We start from the raw sequence: 23337 nt of genomic DNA on the forward strand, positions 1-23337 counted from the left end.
AACAGGCAGCTATTATCCCATTATCCAAGCAGCCCACCAGCATCGCCTTTACTGATACATGACTGGAGGTAATTTCCTCTACTCGGTCTGGAGCAGGCTACACCCTGTGGTAACAGTTAGAAGTTAGGGATCCAACCAGAATCTCACACCTGCCAGCCCTAGTGCTAACTCCACTGCCCTGTGAAAACATCCTAAATTAGCCCACAGGGATCCCTCCCAGGACTACTACCTCAGAACCAGAGGAAGTATGTGGATATTTAACACACACCTCCAGGGTGTGAGATCCCGTTAAGGGACCATGGATTAACGTCATCAGCTTGTCAAATAGTGCATGTTCAGGTGGACAAGCCTTTTCAGGTCGTCATTTTAAAAGATAATATGTTCTCAAAAACTTACCAGGTTAAATAAAGGTAATTCTTATACTGCATCTTTGTCTAATATAAACTGTGAGGGTTTCACAGTTATTTACAGATGTGAGAAATATGTAGTATTATAAAAAGAGACACACACAGATCCCCCCCTCCAGGCAAACCTATAAAACAAATTGATAATACCCCCTAATTTACTCTAATTTCCCACAGATTTAGCATCAGACCATAAGCTTTTACAAGGAGAGATACCCATAAAATAGAACATCTTCTCTCTATATAGTGGCTAGTGCAACACCAAAATCACATGGCTCTCTCTACTCTACAGCATGTCTGCATGGTTGGTTGTTGTGCGTTATTGTTTTGCATCTGGTCCTCTGTAGCTCAGCTGGTAGAACACGGCGCTTGAAACGCCAAGGTAGTGGGTTCGATCCCCGGGACCACCCATACACAAAAAAATGTATGCACGCATGACTGTAAGTCGCTTTGGATAAAAGCGTCTGCTAAATGGCATATTATTATTATTTGCAATGTTAGCTAAATTTGCCAAGTACAGGTTGGTTATTTGATGAGGGGAGAAGGATACTTACAGCAGCCATGGAATTCAACTGGTCGATATAGAACTCTGGCCAGCTAGTCGCACCCTTGCTCTCTTCTCCCTCCTGAAACGGAAAACAGACAGACAGACAGACAAAGGGTTACATAAAACACACACATACACAGAGAAACACACACACACATTCCTTCCCCACCCGATTATATATTTCCCTTGACCATCATGTCATTATCCAGACAAAACCCAAACCCTGTATTGAACAGTACACTACGTAGCCTGAGAACAGAGAATACCTCCAAGGCCTTATAACCCCCATATAACCTGACCCACTAATGTGTAATTGCTGCTGAACTCCTTCCAGTGACAGTGGAGTGTGTGAACTGGACTGTCCTCATTAATTTCCAGCCTAGTCTCCCTTTGGGATCATAACAACCACACCAGATATGTACTCTCTGGTTCTCACCTGGCTCTCTGTCTCACATAGACTGTATAAGGTTGCTGTGCAGCCTAAGCTCATAGATTCTTATAAATCCCCTGTGTATCGCTGGCTCAAGTGGTCCATTTTGTCTAAGGTTTTGGCTGAGCATGAACAGTCTATAGTAATGTCCAGTATATGCCTTTTCCCTCCTTAGTTATGGGTTCTTAACAGATGGTAGTATTTGTATTCTATAAAGGTTAATGATCTGAAATAATGCCATTGTACATTTACTGCAGTTGGGTAATTTTCTATGTTTAGGCTATAATCTACTGCTGCTCCTCTTTAAATCACAGCGGCGTTTAGCCAACACTGACCAGGACAAGACATATATCAAGCCCAGCCTTCATTGCACAAAGTTCTTTCAAACATTCTTCCACAATCATTTCAAAAGAGAAATTCTTCTATTCTTCGTTCTTTCTTCCAGTTCAGTGTCCTAGTTCCATATATTGTCCAGTCCCCTGACACCTCATAATTGAAGCCTTTATTGAGTCCCCACAGGAGTGGTTAGGTAAGCAGATTTAAATGGGCTACTGGGTGAGCTGCCCACCCACACTTCCCAAAGCTTCCCAGACTAGCAAACCAAACACTAACACTAGCAAACCAAAGACCGGGCTAGGGAAATGTGTGTGGCTTGTCTCACAGGCTTAGCAACAGTCAACACAATATCCCATTAAAGGGGTCCATAAATCTGTGAAAACAAAGGAGCTGGAGCACTCCCTCTCTCTCCCTGATGAGGTGTTAGTTACCCAGATTCCCATCCATCCTCATCACATGAGCAATGAGATTATAAGGACGGAACCAGGCTCTATTTCAGAGGTGGCTATATTTCGGGCAGCAGAATGTATTAAATAGTTGGGTTCGGCTAGCCGAACAGAACGAGTGTGCTCACATACTCCCTTAATAGACCTTCACTTGGAAAACGAGAAAAAAGCAGCAATAGTACTGTTTGTCCATTTTGAGACGCCGTAGCCAATATACACTTCCTCAAAATAGTCAGTATTAATCTAAGATAACTCAAGAAATCTGTCATTACTTTTGACGTTTTTGCCGATGAGATCTTAGTCACGCAATTTTACATCTAACTAAGATGTTTTGTGCAGTAATGAAAAAACGTGCATGAAAATGACAACAAAGACTTTATTGAAGAATCCCTACTGTTGACTAATCACTGACTTTGGCTCCGAATCTAGGCTTGCCTTCAGAAAAAATGTTGTGTGCCCAAACAGCCGAAAAAATCCTCACCGTAGTCCAAAACGAACAAAAACATCACAAAATAGTATAATATATGCACAAACTCTTCTGAAATGTTTTGGCTGGGAAGCATGCGGACACCTTAAGGAGTGGGTCAGCAGGAATGAGGTCAGTAGTAGTGACCACTTGTGAAATGTAGCACTGTGCTGCTATATCTCCCAATACTTACTGGAAGACTGGTAAGCTTGGAGCTCTCTTTGTAGGTCAGTAAGACATCACAGAGAACACAGCACACTTGCTACCCCACATTGACCACCTTGGCAGTTAGCATGGCTGGTAGGTTCCGGCCAACTGACGATGAGATCTACTCTGGAATTCAAACTGAGTATTGCTTAATTTCACTATTGTGTCACGTCTCTGATCAACAATAGTGAAACAGAACAGCGTTCAATTTGGATCCCAGACAAGGTGAGATCCACGCAGTTAATGAGACAAGACGTTGACCCCAGTAAGGGAACTATGAGGGATATCCCCTTGAGCATGGTGAAGTTATTAATTACACCGGATGGTGTATCAATACACCCAGTCACTACAAAAATAAAGGCCTCCTTCCTAACTCAGTTGCCGGAGAGGAAGGAAACCGCTCAGGGATTTATCCATGAGGCCAATGGTGACTTTAAAACAGTTAGAGTTTAATGGCTGTGATAGGAGAAAAATGAGGATGGTTCAACAACATTGTACTTACTCCACAATGCTAACCTAAATGACAGAGTGAAAAGAAGGAGGCCTGTACAGAATACAAATATTCCAAAACATGCATCATGTTTGCAATAAGGCAGTAAAGTAAAACTGCAAAAAAATGTGGCAAAGAAATGAACTTTATGTCCTGAATACAACGCATTACGTTTGGGGCAAATCCAACAGAACACATCACTGAGTACCACTCTTCATATTTTCACGAATGGTGGTGGTTGCATCATGTTATGGGTATAAAAACTAGGGAGTTTTTTTTTGATAAAAATAAATGAAATAGTGCTAAGCACAGGCAAAATCCTAGAGGAAAATCTGGTTCAGCCTGCTTTCCACCAGACACAGGGAGAGGAATTTACCTTTCAGCAGGACAATAACCTAAAACACAAGGCCAAATATACACTGGAGTTGCTTACCAAGACGACATAGAACGTTCCTGAGTGGCCTAGTTACAGTTTTGACTTAAAATCGGCTTGAAAAGGTGATTCTAACATGTATTGACTCAGGGGTGTGAATACTTATGTAAATAAGATATATCTCTGTATTTGCAATAATTTCTAAAAACATGTATTTACTTTGTCATTATTGAGTATTGGGTGTAGATTGGTGAGAAAAAAAATATGTAATAAATTCAGGCTGTAACAGAACAAACTGTGGAATAAGTCAAGTAGTATGAATACTTTCTGAAGACACTGTAGGTTATGTCTGTGTGTTAGACGCATGACCTCAGTATATAATTTAATATGGCAAGCAAGCCAGGCTTCTGTATTCACATATTTATGAGCTACAGTCGGTCATGACAGATGAGAACGTCCTTCCAGGAAATGTATCCAAACCATTAAAGAGGAACAGCACAACTCCCCAGCGTTGGGGTTAATTTCCTATTAGAGTGCTGCAACATCAGGGGAGGGCTTTGATGTGTTGACTGTACTGAATTGGGGCAAGGGCACGGAGGTGGGATTGGGGGGGAAGGGGGGGGGGGCTTATGTTGCGTCTCACCCGCTCTCTCTTTCTCATTTGTTTGAATTGAAAATATTTCCCACACACTAGCAGAGCTCAGCAGACATTCCCTCTAGATACTGTTGCTAACATACATACAGTGGGGGAAAAAAGTATTTAGTCAGCCACCAATTGTGCAAGTTCTCCCACTTAAAAAGATGAGAGAGGCCTGTAATTTTCATCATAGGTACACGTCAACTATGACAGACAAATTGAGAGAAAAAAAATCCAGAAAATCACATTGTAGGATTTTTTATGAATTTATTTGCAACTTATGGTGGAAAATAAGTATTTGGTCACCTACAAACAAGCAAGATTTCTGGCTCTCACAGACCTGTAACTTCTTCTTTAAGAGGCTCCTCTGTCCTCCACTCGTTACCTGTATTAATGGCACCTGTTTGAACGTGTTATCAGTATAAAAGACACCTGTCCACAACCTCAAACAGTCACACTCCAAACTCCACTATGGCCAAGACCAAAGAGCTGTCAAAGGACACCAGAAACAAAATTGTAGACCTGCACCAGGCTGGGAAGACTGAATCTGCAATAGGTAAGCAGCTTGGTTTGAAGAAATCAACTGTGGGAACAATTATTAGGAAATGGAAGACATACAAGACCACTGATAATCTCCCTCGATCTGGGGATCCACGCAAGATCTCACCCCGTAGGGTCAAAATAATCACAAGAATGGTGAGCAAAAATCCCAGAACCACACGGGGGGACCTAGTGAATGACCTGCAGAGAGCTGGGACCAAAGTAACAAAGCCTACCATCAGTAACACACTACGCCGCCAGGGACTCAAATCCTGCAGTGCCAGACGTGTCCCCCTGCTTAAGCCAGTACATGTCCAGGCCCCTCTGAAGTTTGCTAGAGTGCATTTGGATGATCCAGAAGAGGATTGGGAGAATGTCATATGGTCAGATGAAACCAAAATATAACTTTTTGGTAAAAACTCAACTCGTCGTGTTTGGAGGACAAAGAATGCTGAGTTGCATCCAAAGAACACCATACCTACTGTGAAGCATGGGGGTGGAAACATAATGCTTTGGGGCTGTTTTTCTGCAAAGGGACCAGGACGACTGATCCGTGTAAAGGAAAGAATGAATGGGGCCATGTATCGTGAGATTTTGAGTGAAAACCTCCTTCCATCAGCAAGGGCATTGAAGATGAAACGTGGCTGGGTCTTTCAGCATGACAATGATCCCAAACACACCGCCCGGGCAACGAAGGAGTGGCTTCGTAAGAAGCATTTCAAGGTCCTGGAGTGGCTTAGCCACTCTCCAGATCTCAACCCCATAGATAATCTTTGGAGGGAGTTGAAAGTCGGTGTTGCCCGGCGACAGCCCCAAAACATCACTGCTCTAGAGGAGATTTGCATGGAGGAATGGGCCAAAATACCAGCAACAGTGTGTGAAAACCTTGTGAAGACTTACAGAAAACGTTTGACCTGTCTCATTGCCAACAAAGGGTATATAACAAAGTATTGAGAAACTTTTGTTATTGACCAAATACTTATTTTCCACCATCATTTGCAAATAAATTCATTAAAAATCCTACAATGTGATTTTCTGGATTTTGTTTGCTCATTTTGTCTGTCATAGTTGACGTGTAACTATGATGAAAATTACAGGCCTCTCTCATCTTTTTAAGTGGGAGAACTTGCACAATTGGTGGCTGACTAAATACTTTTTTTCCCCACTGTAGAGAGCGAGAGAGATGCACACACACACACATAACAAACAGATTATCTCTCTCACGCAGACACAGTACAGACAGAAACAAAACACATGATGAGGTTACATGCATACTAACTACTAGTCAAGTGGCCTTAAACTTACCTTCTTCTTGCTACAGTACATCTGCCATTTCTTCTCAGCTGGCAGGGCAAAAATGACTTCCCTGTGTTTCCCTGACAGGTCCAGCTCATCCTGCAAGGTGAAAGAGGAACATAGTCCTGTGTTAAAGGGTTATTAGGCATCTCTATGTCTGACACACTGTCATGAACCTGTGGTAAGAGGGACTATCAAATCTTTCTTGATCGAGATAAAAACCTGTACTACGATCATTTTAAGCTGATACAGTGTTTTTGAGTGATCTTGGCTTTGTGATTTCTCAAAATATAATTTTTTCGCTTTCTGACTTCAAACTGGTTTTGTGAGTAAGATGGGAAGCAGATTGATCAAACTAAAGATACGAGAAGATGCGCTGATAATAGAAAGCTACAGTATGAACTCAAATATATATATACAGTGAGGGAAAAAAGTATTTCATCCCCTGCTGATTTTGTACGTTTGCCCACTGACAAAGAAATGATCAGTCTATAATTTTAATGGTAGGTTTATTTGAACAGTGAGAGACAGAATAACAACAAAAAAATCCTGAAAAACGCATGTCAAAAATGTTATAAATTGATTTGCATTTTAATGAGGAAAATAAGTATTTGACCCCATCTCAATCAGAAAGATTTCTGGTTCCCAGGTGTCTTTTATACAGGTAACAAGCTGAGATTAGGAGCACACTCTTAAAGGGAGTGCTCCTAATCTCAGCTTGTTACCTGTATAAAAGACACCTGTCCACAGAAGCAATAAATCAATCAAATTCCAAACTCTCCACCATGGCCAAGACCAAAGAGCTCTCCAAGGATGTCAGGGACAAGATTGTAGATCTACACAAGGCTGGAATGGGCTACAAGACCATCGCCAAGCAACTTGGTGAGAAGGTGACAACAGTTGGTGCGATTATTCGCAAATGGAAGAAACACAAAATAACTGTCAATCTCCCTCGGCCTGGGGCTCCATGCAAGATCTCACCTCGTGGAGTTGCAATGATCATGAGAATGGTGAGGAATCAGCCCAGAACTACACGGGAGGATCTTGTCAATGATCTCAAGGCAGCTGGGACCATAGTCACCAAGAAAACAATTGGTAACACACTACGCCGTGAAGGACTGAAATCCTGCAGCGCCCGCAAGGTCCCCCTGCTCAAGAAAGCACATATACAGGGCCGTCTGAAGTTTGCCAATGAACATCTGAATGATTCAGAGGAGAACTGGGTGAAAGTGTTGTGGTCAGATGAGACCAAAATCGAGGTCTTTGGCATCAACTCAACTCGCCGTGTTTGGAGGAGGAGGAATGCTGCCTATGACCCCAAGAACACCATCCCCACCGTCAAAACATGGAGGTGGAAACATTATGCTTTGGGGATGTTTTTCTGCTAAGGGGACAGGACAACTTCACCGCATCAAAGGGACGATGGACGGGGCCATGTACCGTCAAATCTTGTGTGAGAACCTCCTTCCCTCAGCCAGGGCTTTGAAAATGGGTCGTGGATGGGTATTCCAGCATGACAATGACCCAAAACACACGGCCAAGGCAACAAAGGAGTGGCTCAAGAAGAAGCACATTAAGGTCCTGGAGTGGCCTAGCCAGTCTCCAGACCTTAATCCCATAGAAAATCTGTGGACGGAGCTGAAGGTTCGAGTTGCCAAATGTCAGCCTCGAAACCTTAATGACTTGGAGAAGATCTGCAAAGAGGAGTGGGACAAAATCCCTGCTGAGATGTGTGCAAACCTGGTGGCCAACTACAAGAAACATCTGACCTCTGTGATTGCCAACAAGGGTTTAGCCACCAAGTACTAAGTAATGTTTTGCAGAGGGGTCAAATACTTATTTCCCTCATTAAAATGCTAATCAATTTATAACATTTTTGACATGCGTTTTTCTGGATTTTGTTGTTGTTATTCTGTCTCTCACTGTTCAAATAAACCTACCATTAAAATTATAGACTGATCATGTCTTTGTCAGTGGGCAAACGTACAAAATCAGCAGGGGATCAAATACTTTTTTCCCTCACTGTATATACACACTACCAGTCAAAAGTTTGGACACACCTACTCATTCAAGGGTTGTTCTTTACTTTTAACATTGTAGATGCCACGACTTCCGCCGAAGTTGGTGCTTCTCCTTGTGCGGGCGGCTATCGGTGGTCGTCGTCACCGGCTTTCTAGCTGCCACCGATCTACGTTTCTGTTTTCCATTTGTTTTGTCTGTATTGTACACACCTGGTTCTCATCACGTTAATTTGTTTCCCTATTTACCCCTCTGGTTCCGTCATGGTGTTGTGCGTGATTGTTCCTTGTTTGGTGTTATATACTGCTGTGAGCAGTTGTATTTCCCTGCGTGGAAATTAGATGTGTTGTTTTTCCGAGTAAAGTTTGTAATTTACTCAGTTCTGTGTCCTGCGCCTGACTCCGTCCTACCGCTGCACACTGACACCTGACAGAATCACGCACCACATAAGGAGTCAGCAGGTGCACCCAGTCCTCTGTTACCGGTGGAGGAGCGCGTCCAGCAGCACGCGACGATGCTCCACAATCTGGGCACAGCCATGGATCGCCTGCTGCACACCATGGAGCGATGGGAGAGAGAGGGTTTTCCCACAACCCCATCAACTTCACCTCAACCCACACCATTGTCCACCCCTCCGTCACCTGGACCCAGTGGGATTCGGCTCTCGCTCCCGAAGGCCTATGATGGGACGGCTGCCGGGTGCCAGGGGTTCCTGCTCCAGGTGGAGATCTACCTGGCGACCGTCCACCCGGCTCCCTCGGGTTACGAGAGAGTGTCCGCCCTCATCTCCTGAAAGTGCTGGAGTGGGCCAACGCCGAATGGGGAGGTATAGACGCTAATTTGGTTCGCTACGAGGATTTCACCCGCCGTTTCCGGGCGGTCTTTGATCATCCGCCTGAGGGGAGAGCGGCGGGGGAACGCTTGTTCCATCTCAGACAGGGGAGGAGGAGAGCACATCACTTCTGGACTTCAGGACCCTGGCTGCCAGAGCGGTATGGAATGAGAGGGCCCTGATCGACCATTACCGGTGTAGTCTACGGGAGGACGTTCATCGGGAGCTGGCCTGCAGGGACACCACCCTTACACTCGACCAGCTGGTGGATTTATCCATCCGGCTGGATAACCAGTAGGCCACCCGCGGACGTCCGGTTCAGGGTCCGTCCATTCCATCCCCCAGCACCTCCGACCCTACCCCTATGGAGCTCGGAGGCGCTACTCTAAGGGTGACCGGAGGGGGGGGGCGTTTCCTGCACCAAGTATGGCCACAGAGGGCACACTGCTGGTTGGTGCTGGGGAGGTTCCCCAGGGAGTCGAGGCAGCAGGCAGGGCACTGGTGGATCATCCCAGGTGAGTAGGCACCCGACTCACCCAGAGCTCTCTGTTGCGCACATGTATGTCTGTATAAAGTTTCCTGAGTTTTCCCCGCATTCCCAGCATAAGGCGCTAGTAGATTCAGGTGCAGCTGGGAACTTTATTGACCGTGCCTTTGCACTTAGAATAGGGATCCCTATTGTTACTGTTGATGTGCCCTTTCCTGTACATGCCTTAGATAGTCGTCCTTTAGGATCGGGCCTGATTAGGGAGGTCACAGCTCCACTATGTATGATAACGCAGGAGGGTCATGAGGAGAGTATTAGTCTCTTCCTGATCGATTCTCCTGCGTTTCATGTGGTGTTGGGGCTTCCCTTGTTGGCCCATCATGACCCCACCATTTCGTGGCAACAGAGGGCTCTGAAGGGATGGTCACGTCAGTGCTCAGGGAGGTGTGTAGGTGTTTCCGTAGGTGCAACTTCGGTGGAAAGTCCAAACCAGGTGTCCCCCATGCACATTCCCCCCTGAACATACCGATTTGGCTCTCGCTTTCTGTAAAAAGAAGGTGACTCAATTACCACCCCATCGACGGGGGGGATTGTGCGATAAATCTCCAGGAAGACGCAGCACTTCCCAGGAGTCACGTGTATCCTCTGTCACAGGAGGAGACGGCGGCTATGGAAACATATGTCTCCGAATCTTTGGGACAGGGATACATTCGGCATTCCACTTCACCTGCCTCCTTGAGTTTCTTTTTTGTGAAGAAGAAGTATGGAGGTTTACGCCCGTGCATTGACTATCGGGGTATAAATCAGATCACGGTGAAGTACAGTTACCTGTTGCCTCTCATAGCCAGTGTGACCGAGTCATTGCATGGGGCGTGCTTCTTCACAAAACTGGATCTCAGGAGCGCGTACAACTTGGTGTGTATCCGGGAGGAGGATGAGTGGAAGACTGCATTTAGTACCACCTCTGGGCACTATGAGTACCTCGTCATGCCGTACGGGTTAAATAAATTAAAAAATTTAAAATAATTAAATAAATACATTAAATTTAAAAATGAATGCTCCATCAGTCTTCCAATCCTTTGTAGATGAGATCTTCAGGGACCTGCACGGGCAGGGTGTAGTGGTGTATATAGATGACACTCATATACTCCGCTACACGTGCCAAGCATGTGTCCCTGGTGCGCAAGGTGCTTGGTCGACTGTTGGAGCATGACCTGTACGTCAAGGCTGAGAAATGTCTGTTCTTCCAACAGTCCGTCTCCTTCCTAGGGTACCGCCTGTCCGCGTCAGGGGTGGAGATGGAGAATGACTGCATTTCAGCCGTGCGTAATTGGCTGACTCCAACCACGGTAAAGGAAGTGCAGCGGTTCTTAGGGTTTGCCAACTACTACCGGAGGTTTATCCAGGGCTTTGGTCAGATAGCGGCTCCCATTACCTCCTTGCTGAAGGGGGGACCGGTGCGACTGCAGTGGTCAGCTGGGGCGGACAGGGCTTTTGGTTACCTGAAGGCTCTGTTTACTTCGGCTCCTGTGCTGGCTCATCCGGATCCCTCCTTAGCATTCATAGTAGAGGTGGACGCGTCCGAGGCAGGGATAGGAGCTGTGCTGTCTCAGTGCTCGGGTACGCCACCAAAGCTCCGCCCCTGTGCTTTCTTTTCGAAGAAGCTCAGCCCGGCGGAGCGAAACTATGATGTGGGGGACCGGGAGCTGTTAGCTGTTGTCAAGGCTCTGAAGGCGTAGAGACATTGGCTTGAGGGGGCTAAACACCCTTTCCTCATTTGGACTGACCACCGCAATCTGGAGTACATCCTGCCGGCGAGGAGACTGAACCCTCGCCAGGCAAGGTGGGCCATGTTTTTCACCCGTTTTGTTTTCACCCTATCCTACAGACCAGGTTCCCAGAACGCTTAGGCAGACGCTCTGTCCCGGATGTATGACTCAGAGGAGCGGTCCACGGATCCCACTCCCATACTTCCGGCTTCTTGCCTGGTGGCACCGGTGGTATGGGAGGTTGACGCGGACATCAAGCGGGCGTTACGTGTGGAGCCCACTCCCACCCAGTGTCCGGTTCCGTGTCTGTACATTCCGTTTGATGTCCGCGATCGATTGATCTGTTGGGCCCACACGTCACCCTCCTCTGGTCATCCTGGCATCGGTCGGACAGTGCGCTGTCTTAGTGGGAAGTACTGGTGGCCCACTTTAGCTAAGGACGTGAAGGTTTATGTTTCCTCCTGCTCGGTGTGCGCGGCTCAGTGCAAGGCACCTAGACACCTGCCCAGAGGGAAATTACAACCCCTATCCGTTCCACAACGGCCGTGGTCACACCTATCGGTGGACTTCGTGACAGATCTTCCTCCGTCACAAGGTAACACCACGATCCTGGTCATTGTGGATCGGTTTTCTAAGTCCTGCCGTCTCCTTCCTTTGCCCGGTCTCCCTACGGCCCTACAGACTGCGGAGGCTCTGTTTACCCACGTCTTCCAGCACTACGGGGTGCCTGAGGATATAGTGTCTGATCGGGGTCCCCAGTTCACATCGAGGGTCTGGAGGGCGTTCATGGAACTTCTGGGGGTCTCGGTCAGCCTGACCTCAGGTTTTCACCCCGAGAGTAATGGGCAGGTGGAGAGAGTTAACCAGGATGTGGGTAGGTTTCTGTGGTCCTATTGCCAGGACCGGCCGGGGGAGTGGGTGGCTTTCATCCCCTGGGCAGAGATGGCCCAAAACTCCCTCCGCCACTCCTCCACTAACATGTCTCCATTTCAGTGTGTACTAGGGTATCAACGGTCCTGGCACCGTGGCATCAGAGCCAGATCGAGGCACCTGCGGTGGATGAATGGCCACCGCAGTGAGGCCCCGTTGTATGCACCGGGGAACCGGGTCTGGCTCTCGACCCGAAACCTGCCCCTTCGCCTGCCCTGCCGGAAGCTGGGTCCGCGATTTGTGGAGCCATTTAAAGTCCTGAGGAGACTGAACAATGGGGGTGCCACAGGGTTCAATTCTTGGGCCGACTCTTTTCTCTGTGTATATCAATGATGTCGCTCTTGCTGCTGGAGACTCTCAGATCCACCTCTACGCAGACAACACCATTTTGTATACATCTGGCCCTTCACTGGACACTGTGTTAACAAACCTCCAAACGAGCTTCAATGCCATACAACACTCCTTCAGTAGCCTCCAACTGCTCTTAAACACTAGTAAAACTAAATGCATGCTCTTCAATCGAACGCTGCTGGCACCCGCCCACCCGACTAGAATCACTACTCTCGACGGGTCTGACCTAGAGTATGTGGACAACTACAAATACCTAGGTGTCTGGTTAGACTGTAAACTCTCCTTCCAGACTCACATTAAGAATCTCCAATCCAAAGTTAAATCTAGAATTGGCTTCCTATTTCGCAACAAAGCCTCCTTCACTCATGCTGCCAAACATGCCCTCGTAAAACTGACTATCCTACCGATCCTTGACTTCGGCGATGTCATTTACAAAATAGCCTCCAACACTCTACTCAGCAAATTGGATGTAGTCTATCACAGTGCCATCCGTTTTGTCTCCAAAGCCCCATACACTACACACCACTGTGACCTGTACGCTCTTGTTGGCTGGTCCTCACTACATATTCGTCGCCAAACCCACTGGCTCCAGGCCATCTATAAATCACTGCTAGGCAAATCCCCGCCTTATCTTAGCTCATTGGTCACCATAGCAACACCCACCCGTAGTATGCGCTCCAGCAGGTATATCTCACTGGTCATCCCCAAAGCCAACACCTCCTTTGGCCGCCATTCCTTCCGGTTCTCTGCTGCCAATGACTGGAACGAATTGCAAAAATCTCTGAAGCTGGAGACACTTATCTCCCTCACTAACTTTAAGCATCAGTTGTCAGAGCACCTTACCGATCACTGCACCTGTACACAGACCATCTGAAATTAGCCCACCCAACTACCTCATCCCTATATTGTTATTTATTTTGCTCATTTGCACGCCAGTATCTCTATTTGCACATCATCTCTTGCACATCTATCATTCCAGTGTTAATACTAATTGTAATTATTTTGCACTATAGCCTATTTATTGCCTTACCTCCATACAGTGGGGGAAAAAAGTATTTAGTCAGCCACCAATTGTGCAAGTTCTCCCACTTAAAAAGATGAGAGAGGCCTGTAATTTTCATCATAGGTACAAGTCAACTAGGACAGACAAAATGAGGAAAAAAAATCAAGAAAATCACGTTGTAGGATTTTTTATGAATTTATTTGCAAATTATGGTGGAAAATAAGTATTTGGTCAATAACAAAAGTTTCTCAATACTTTGTTATATACCCTTTGTTGGCAATGACACAGGTCAAACGTTTTCTGTAAGTCTTCACAAGGTTGTCACACACTGTTGCTGGTATTTTGGCCCATTCCTCCATGCAGATCTCCTCTAGAGCAGTGATGTTTTGGGGCTGTCGCTGGGCAACACAGACTTTCAACTCCCTCCAAAGATTTTCTATGGGGTTGAGATCTGGAGACTGGCTAGGCCACTCCAAGACCTTGAAATGCTTCATACGAAGCCACTCCTTCGTTGCCCAGGCGGTGTGTTTGGGATCATTGTCATGCTGAAAGACCCAGCCACGTTTCATCTTCAATGCCCTTGCTGACGGAAGGAGGTTTTCACTCAAAATCTCACGATACATGGCCCCATTCATTCTTTCCTTTACACGGATCAGTCGTCCTGGTCCCTTTGCAGAAAAACAGCCCCAAAGCATGATGTTTCCACCCCCATGATTCACAGTAGGTATGGTGTTCTTTGGATGCAACTCAGCATTCTTTGTCCTCCAAACACGACGAGTTGAGTTTTTACCAAAAAGTTCTATTTTGGTTTCATATGACATTCTCCCAATCCTCTTCTGGATCATCCAAATGCACTCTAGCAAACTTTAGACAGGCCTGGGCATGTACTGTCTTAAGCAGGGGGACACGTCTCGCACTGCAGGATTTGAGTCCCTGGCGGCGTAGTGTGTTACTGATGGTAGGCTTTGTTACTTTGGTCCCAGCTCTCTGCAGGTCGTTCACTAGGTCCCCCCGTGTGGTTCTGGGATTTTTGCTCACCATTCTTGTGATCATTTTGACCCCACGGGGTGAGATCTTGCGTGGAGCCCCAGATCGAGGGAGATTATCAGTGGTCTTGTATGTCTTCCATTTCCTAATAATTGCTCCCACAGTTGATTTCTTCAAACCAAGCTGCTTACCTATTGCAGATTCAGTCTTCCCAGCCTGGTGCAGGTCTACAATTTTGTTTCTGGTGTCCTTTGACAGCTCTTTGGTCTTCGCCATAGTGGAGTTTGGAGTGTGACTGTTTGAGGTTGTGAACAGGTGTCTTTTATACTGATAACAAGTTCAAACAGGTGCCATTAATACAGGTAACAAGTAGAGGACAGAGGAGCCTCTTAAAGAAGAAGTTACAGGTCTGTGAGAGGCAGAAATCTTGCTTGTTTGTAGGTGACCAAATACTTATTTTGCACCATCATTTGCAAATAAATTCATTAAAAATCCTACAATGTGATTTTCTGGATTTTTTTTTCTCAATTTGTCTGTCATAGTTGACGTGTACCTATGATGAAAATTACAGGCCTCTCTCATCTTTTTAAGTGGGAGAACTTGCACAATTGGTGGCTGACTAAATACTTTTTTTCCCCACTGTAACTTGCTACATTTGCACACACTGTAAATATATTTTCTGTTGTATTTTTGACTTTGTTTTGATTTACCCCATATGTAACTCTGTGTTGTTGTTTTTATCGCACTGCTTTGCTTTATCTTGGCCAGGTCGCAGTTGTAAATGAGAACTTGTTCTCAACTGTCTTACCTGGTTAAATAAAGGTGAAATAAAAAATAAATAAAAAAAAGGTTTGTTATAGGTTACAGCTCCCCCCTGATTACCATATTAACCCCTCGTTCCATGTGTCTCTCCTCAGGCCGGTGGTGGCTGGTTCGCTCCAGCAGTCTGAGGTACGGGAGGTTCCTCCGCCCCCACTGGACATCGGGGGGGCCCCGGCGTATACTGTGCGAGCCATCATGGACTCAAGGCGTCGGGCTAGGGGCCTTCCGTACCTCGTGGAGTGGGAGGGGTACGGTCCGGAGGAGAGATGCTGGGTGCCGGTGGAGGACATCCTGGACCCTTCCTTACTACAGGGATTTCACCGTCTCCACCCGGATCGTCCTGCACCTCGTCCTCCGGGTCATCCCCGAGGTCGGTGTCGGCGCACTGCTGGAGCCGCGCGTCAAGGGGGGGGTACTGTCACGACTTCCGCCGAAGTTGGTGCCTCTCCTTGTGCGGGCGGCTATCGGCGGTCGTCGTCACCGGCTTTCTAGCTGCCATCGATCTACATTTCTGTTTTCCATTTGTTTTGTCTGTATTGTACACACCTGGTTCCCATCACGTTAATTTGTTTCCCTATTTAACCCTCTGGTTCCCTCATGGTGTTGTGCGTGATTGTTCCTTGTTTGGTGTTATATACTGCTGTGAGCTGTTGTATTTCCCTGCGTGGAAATTAGATTAGTTATTTCATAGTTTTGATGTCTTCACTATTATTCTACAATGTAGAAAATAGTAAAAATAAAGAAAAACCCTTGAATGAGTAGGTGTTCTAAGACTTTTGACCGGTAGTGTATATATTCTCCATTTAGCAGATGCTTTTATGCGAAGCGACTTACAGTCATGTGTGCAAATATTTTACGTATGGGTGGCCAGCCCCAGGAAACAAACCCGCAATCCTGGCTTTGCAAGTGCCATGCTCTATCAACTGAGCCATACAGGATAGCTATGAATGCTCTGTGTCTGCGTGTGTGTGCGTGCGTGTGCGTGTGTGTGTATGCCCCATCCATATGTGTCTGCTGTTCCCAACATCTAAACCAGCCTGCAGCATCATTGATCCACTGTCTGCTCTCTCTGTATGTCTGTCACCAATCATGACCACTTACAGCCAAACATCCATTGTCCCTGCAATATCACATAATTATTGACATCCCATAGAATTGCATTGGACAGATTCCAGACAGGACAGGATGGCTGCCAAGTGGGATATCAAAGGATTATTACATTACGAGTGACCTGACAACACCCCATTTCTATGACAACACCCATAACGCATCAGAATTCCTGTCTGGACTGGATCAAATCACATTTTATTTGTCACATGCTTCGTAAACAACAGGCAGACTAACAGGGAAATGCTTATGGCCCGTCCCAGCAATGCAGAGAAAAATAATAACACGAGAGATAAATAAACTGACTAATGATAACTTGGATATATACACGGGGCACCAGTACCGAGTCAATGTGCAGGGTACGAGGTAATTGAGGTAGATACAGAATGCACATATAGATAGGGGTAAAGTGACTTGGCAACAGGATACATAAAAAAACAGTAACAGCAGTGTATGTAATGAATCAAAAAGGGTCAATGCAGATAGTTAAATAGTTAACTAAATAGCTACCCGGACTAACTATTTAGCAGTCTTATGGCTTGGGGGTAGAAGCTGTTCTGGGTCCTGTTAGTTCCAGACTTGGTGCATCGGTATCACTTGCCGTGAGGTAGCAGAGAGAACAGTCTTTGACTTGGGTGGCTGGAGTCTGACAATTGTTTGGGCCTTCCTCTGACACCGGCTGGTATAAAGGTCTTGGATGGCAGGAAGCTCAGCCCCAGTGATGTACTGGGCCATACGCACTACCCTCTGTAGCGCCTTGCTGTCTGATGCCAAGCAGTTGCCATACCAAGCGGTGATGCAGCCACTCAAGATGCTCTCAATGGCGCAGCTGTAGAACTTTTTGAGGATTTGAGGTCCCATGCCAAATCTTTTCAGCCTCCTTAGGGGGAAGAGGCGTTGTCATGCCTTCTTCACGACTGTGTTGGTGTGTGTGTTAATTCCTTAGTTGTTGTTGACACAGAGGAACTTGAAGTTCTCGACCCATTCCACTACAGCCCCGTCAATATGGATGGGGGCGTGCTCGGCCCTCCGTTTCTTGTAGTCCACGTTCAGCTCCTTTGTCTTGCTGACATTGAGGGAGAGGTTGTTGTCCTGGCACCACACTGCCAGGTCACTGACCTCCTCCATATAGGCTGTCTCATCATCGTCGGTGATCAGGTCTACCACCGTCCTGTGTCGTCAGCAAACTTAATGATGGTGTTTGAGTCGTGCGCGGCCACACAGTTCTGGTTGAACTGGGAGTACAAGAAGGGATTAAGCATGCAGCCCTGAGGAGCCCCCGTGTTGATGGTCAGTGTGGTGGATATGTTGTTGTCTACCTTCACCACCTGGGGGTGGCCGGTCAGGAAGTCCAGGATCCAGTTGCAGATGGAAGTGTTCAGTCCCAGGGACCAGGGCTTAGTGATGAGCTTCGAGGGCACTATGGTGATGAACGATGAGCTGTAGTCAATGAACGGCATTCTCAAATAGGTGTTCTTTTTGTACACATGGGAGAGGGCAGTGTGGAGTGCAATAAAGATTGCGTCATCTGTGGATCTGTTGGGGCGGTATGCGAATTGGAGTGGGTCCAGGGCGTCTAGGATGATGGTGTTGATGTGACCCATTACCAGCTTTTCAAAGCATTTCAAGGCTACAGATGTGAGTGCTACGGGGCAATAGTAATTTAGACAGGTTACCTTGGCGTTCTTGGGTGGTCTACTTGAAACACAATGGCTACGGAGAGCGTGATCACACAGTTGTCCGGAACTGCTGGTGCTCTCATGAATGGTTCATTGTTGCTTGTGTCAAAGCTAGCATAGAAGGCATTTAGCACGTCTGGTAGCCTCGCGTCACTGGGCAGTTCGCGGCTCGGTTTCCCTTTGTAATCCATGATAGTTTGCAAGCCTTGCCATATTCGACGACCGTCAGCGCCGGCGTAGTAGGATTCGATCTTAGTCTTGTATTGACGCATTGCCTGTTTGATGGCTTGTCAGAGGTCGTAGCTGGATTTCTTATAAACATTCCAGATTAGTGTCCCACTCCTTGAAAGTGGCAGCTCTAGCCTTTAGATCAGTGCGGATGTTGCCTGTAACCCATGGCTCCAATTGCTCTTAAACGCTAGTAAAACTAAATGCATGCTCTTCAATCGAACGCTGCTTGCACCATCCCGCCCGACTAGAATCACTACTCTCGGCGGGTCTGACTTAGAATATGTGGACAACTACAAATACCTAGGTGTCTGGTTAGACCGTAAACTCTCCTTCCAGACTCACATTAAGCATCTCCAATCCAAAGTTAAATCTAGAATCGGCTTCTTATTTCGCAACAAAGCTTCCTTCACTCATGCTGCCAAACATGCCCTCGTAAAACTGACTATCCTACCGATCCTTGACTTCGGCGATGTCATTTCCAAAATAGCCTCCAACACTCTACTCAGCAAATTGGATGTAGTCTATCACAGTGCCATCCGTTTTGCCACCAAAGCCCCATATACTACCCACCATTGTGAACTGTACTTGCCCTACCTCCATAACGTACTACCTTTGCACACACTGTATATAGATTTTCAATTTTTCTATTGTGTTATTGACTGTACGTTTTGTTTATCCCATATGTAACTCTGTGTTGTTGTTGTTGTTTTTATCGCACTGCTTTGCTTTATCTTGGCCAGGTCGCAGTTGTAAATGAGAACTTGTTCTCAACTGGCCTACCTGGTTAAATAAAGGTTAAATACATTTATTTTATTTTAAATAAGACATGGGACACTTCTCCAGGTTTAACATTAGAGATCGCGCACCAGCTGTTAACAAATAGACACACCACTCCCTCCCTCATCTTACCCGCGGCTGCCGACCGGTCTTGATGATGTATGGAAAAGCCAACAAGATGTACTGTATATTATCCATCTCCTTGTTCAGCCACGACTCTGTGAAACAGAATATTACAGTTCTTCAGGTCCTGTTGGTAGGATAGTATCAAACGGAGCTCGTCCAGTTTGTTCTCTAGTGACTGTACCTAGAGGCGGTTTATTTGCTTGTCAACGTAGTTTGGTCTGGATGCCGGCTCATCTGCCTCTTTTGCGCCATCGCATCCACTTTTGAGTCCCAGGGATTAAGGCCTTGTGCCGGAGTAAGCAGAACGTCCAGAACTGCCGACTTGTTGAAGTAGAAACCGGTTAGTGATCGCTGTTCTGATCTCCAGATGCTGTTTTCAGTCATAGGAAATTATGTTACAAATAATCCCCACGATGCGTATCAAAGTAGTGCAGTGGATGTATACGCCATATCAATTAATACGGTTGAGGGAACCGATCAGAATGTTTAGCTTACAACTATTTTTCTTCACATTTTAGGCGCAGCACTGTGCAAGCTGTGGTAGGCCTATGTGCGAATGTTCCAAAATGCAATTTGCAGGAAAACACTGTTCTAAAATTTGCATTGCTTATGTGAGCGGTTTCATGGACAGGGATGGAAATATCTGTTAGAAATGTTGAAAGAGGGGAGATCTAAAGATGCATCAACTATCATGGGTTGCTAATATGACTAGGATAATGCCTTCGGCTGCTAGACAATTAAAGAAAGTTGAAAAACAGGAGAAGTCTTTACAAAATAATGAGGAAGTCTTTATAAAATAATTGTCTCCACCTTTCTATGGTGGGATATTGGCTATAGGCTACTTTGAAGCAAGACAAGACATGCATCCTAATATGAAGTAAAATGTCCAAGTTTCAAACAATTAAGGAACAGGAAAGATATAGAGATGGCAATGATAGGCCTAACCGTCTTCTGGTAGATAGAAAGGCTTCTCAAAAACCTTCTCAATTAAATGTTAACTAGTTACAAAGAAGCTTATGCCAACCTGTCAGAATTTGCATCAATCCAGTGGCCATTTGTTTTGCAAACTCATGTGCTACAGAAATGCCGCTAACCATACCACAATGCAAAGTGCCTTTACACTTGAATTAAAACAGTAACTACTCTCAAAAATAGAAGTGGTCACCTGATGTGGTTTAAGCATTGTTATAGACTTAGAACATCCAATTTTGTTGTTTTTCTATTAACAAAGTGTGATTTAGAGCGAAAACCTGATTTATTTTGGAAAGATCTGAATTTCTGATTCAGTTGACTACTATTAGCATACTTGCACAGTACAGCTTGGGTTGGCTTGACTGTGAAAGACCAATATGGGATTTATCATTTTAGGTCATTCAGAGTGTATGTCACTGTTTCGCAAATAGTTTTTCACGCAGGATGTCTTTCCTTTGCTTGCAAAATTTGAGTATACCCACTTCTCCAGGCACCACTACACCACTGGACGGACGGAAGGAATGGAGGACTGAAATAACTTATAGATAACTAGAGAGCTTCCTAAATCATTTTGCAGCTAACCTTTGAAGCAATATAAATAACTTCAAAGAAAATAACAAACACATGTCTCTCTATGTATCCTGTATTACTCTTCTTCTTTCAAATATGAACTAAGTGGATGGTTGGCAATATCCCCTCTTCTATTAAGGCACCTCCCCGTTTCTGACAGTTTTCTTCCGTTTCGTGCCTACTGAACATGACCCAAGCCATATTTCCCTCATCCTGAGACATAGAGCCAGGGTGTTTACCAGGCTAGAGTTTAGGCTGATACTGTTTGACATCTCTGTTTTGGCCCATTGTGAGAGGTCCAATCAGGACACAATGGCTGCAGATGGATTCTCTGCAGGAGGCTTGTTTGGCCAGTGCCAGGAACGACGGACCCGGCGTAGCTTGTGCAGTCCTGCAAGTCGAGGGGCCCGACCGTGCGGCTGGCTGCTGCTGCTGGGGAGGGACAGGGACAGGCACCGTCATGAGCTGGTGGCCCCAGCCTGCACAGACGCTCACTGGCCCCCTGCTCAATAGAGTCTTCAGAGCTAAATGAGGATGAGCTGTATTGTCTCACTCAAGGCAGCTAACCCTAGTGAGAGTAACAAGGGGATCACAGAGAGCTTGGGATTATTAGGATGAGCACTAGGAAGAAGCTATTCTCTATCCCTATAGTGGCATGAGCACTGGGCCTTTGTTAACCCTGTGATGACCATACAAAGAGGAAGCCATGGGCCTCGTGAGTTTTCTGAAGTTTCCTTCATCTGAAATACTATATAGTCTCTGATCACTACTTTTCTCTCCCTCTCTCCTCCAACCCTACCCACTCAGCCATCGCAATCTTATCTGTCTCTCTCCCACTACTCTCTCCTCTTCTATCCTATCATCTCTACCTTCTGCTAAATCCTTCTCTCTCCTGTCTCCTGATTCTGCCTTATCGACCCTACTCTCCTCCCTTTCCGCATCCTATGACTCTCACTGTCCCCTTTCCTCTTGGCCGGCTCAGCCATCACCTCCTGCTCCGTGGCTGAATGACTCACTGCGAGCTTACAGAATAGGGCTGCGGGCAGCTGAGCGGAAATGGAGAAAAACTAAAGTTCCGGAGGACCTATCCCTTCTCTCTACCTTCTCTTCCTCTGTATCCGCTATTAAAGCCGCTTTCTATCACTCTATATTTCAAGCTTCTGCCTCTAACCCTAGGAAACTTTTCTCCACCTTCTCCTCCCTCCTTAATGTTCTACCACCTCCTCCCCTCCCGCCTACCTCTCCGTGGACGACTCTGTCAACCATTTTGTAAAGAAGATTGACGATATCGGTTCCTCATTCACTCAGCCTAATGACTCCACTGGTCCCACTCTCACAGAACTACCCTATACCTTGACCTCTTTCTCCCCTCTCTCTCCAGATGGAATCCTGCAACTAGTGATGTCCAGCCGCCTGGCAACCTGCCCACTAAACCCCTTCCCCTCCTCCCTTCTCCAGACCATCTCTGGAGACCTCCCATTCCTCACTTCCCCTCATCAACTCATCCCTAACTACTGGTTGCGTCCTCTCGGACTTCAAGACGGCCAGAGTTGCTCCCTTCCTCAAGAAACAAACGTCAAAAACTAGACCGTTAGCCCTTCTTTCTTTTCTTTCAAAAACACTTGATCGTGCTGTCTATGACCAACTCTCTTGCTATCTCTCTCAGAACTATCTTCTTGACCCTAACTAGTCAGGCTTCAAGACGGCTCACTCAACTGAGACTGCTCTCCTCTGTGTCACAGAGGCTCTACGCTCTGCCAAAGCTGACTCTCTCTCCTCTGTTTTCATCCTCCTAGATTTATCCGCTGCCTTTGACACTGTGAACCATCAGATCCTCTTCTCCACCCTCTCAGTGCTGGGCATCTCAGGCGCTGCACACTCTTGGATTGCATCCTACCTGGCAGGTCGCTCCTACCAGGTGATGTGGAGAGGATCTGAGTCTGCACCACATGCTCTCACTACTGGACTCGGTTCTAGGCCCTCTCCTCTTTTCTATATACACCAAGTCACTTGGCTCCGTCATATCCTCACATGGTCTCTCATTTTTTTATTTTTTTATTTGCTGAGCACTTGTTGGCTGCTTTTCCTTCACTCTGCAGTCCGACTCATCCCAAACCATCTCAATTGGGTTGAGGTCGGGGGATTGTGGAGGCCACGTCATCTGATGCAGCACTCCATCACTCTCCTTCTTGGTAAAATAGCCCTTACACAGCCTGGAGGTGTGTTGGGTCATTGTCCTGTTGAAAAACAAATGATAGTCCCACTAAGCCCAAACCAGATGGGATGGCGTATCGCTGCAGAATGCTGTGGTAGCCGTGCTGATTAAGTGTGCCTTGAATTCTAAATAAATCACAGACAGTGTCACCAGCAAAGCACCCCCCACCATAACACCTCCTCCTCCATGCTTTACGGTGGAAACTACACATGTGGAGATCATCCGTTCACCCACACCGTGTTTCACAAAGACACGGCGGTTGGAACCAAAAATCTCACATTTGGACTC

At 46.3% G+C, this 23337-nt stretch overlaps 1 protein-coding gene across 3 annotated transcripts in view; it reads right to left on the minus strand.

Annotated features, from left to right (window-relative positions):
• LOC311145994 (disheveled-associated activator of morphogenesis 1-A-like) overlaps positions 1-23337 on the minus strand; it is an 89394-nt gene that overhangs the window by 21863 nt on the left and 44194 nt on the right. For all 3 annotated transcript variants that reach the window (XM_084182419.1, XM_084182420.1, XM_084182418.1), the window contains exons 3-4: positions 6182-6271; positions 959-1030 (exon numbers count right to left, since the gene is read on the minus strand). In XM_084182419.1, coding sequence (XP_084038545.1) covers positions 959-1030; positions 6182-6271 — 162 coding nt within the window. The remainder of the gene's footprint in view (positions 1-958; positions 1031-6181; positions 6272-23337) is intronic.

This window comes from Coregonus lavaretus (assembly GCF_964263955.1).
Source record: "Coregonus lavaretus genome assembly, chromosome: 18".
Lineage (NCBI taxonomy): Eukaryota > Metazoa > Chordata > Actinopteri > Salmoniformes > Salmonidae > Coregonus > Coregonus lavaretus.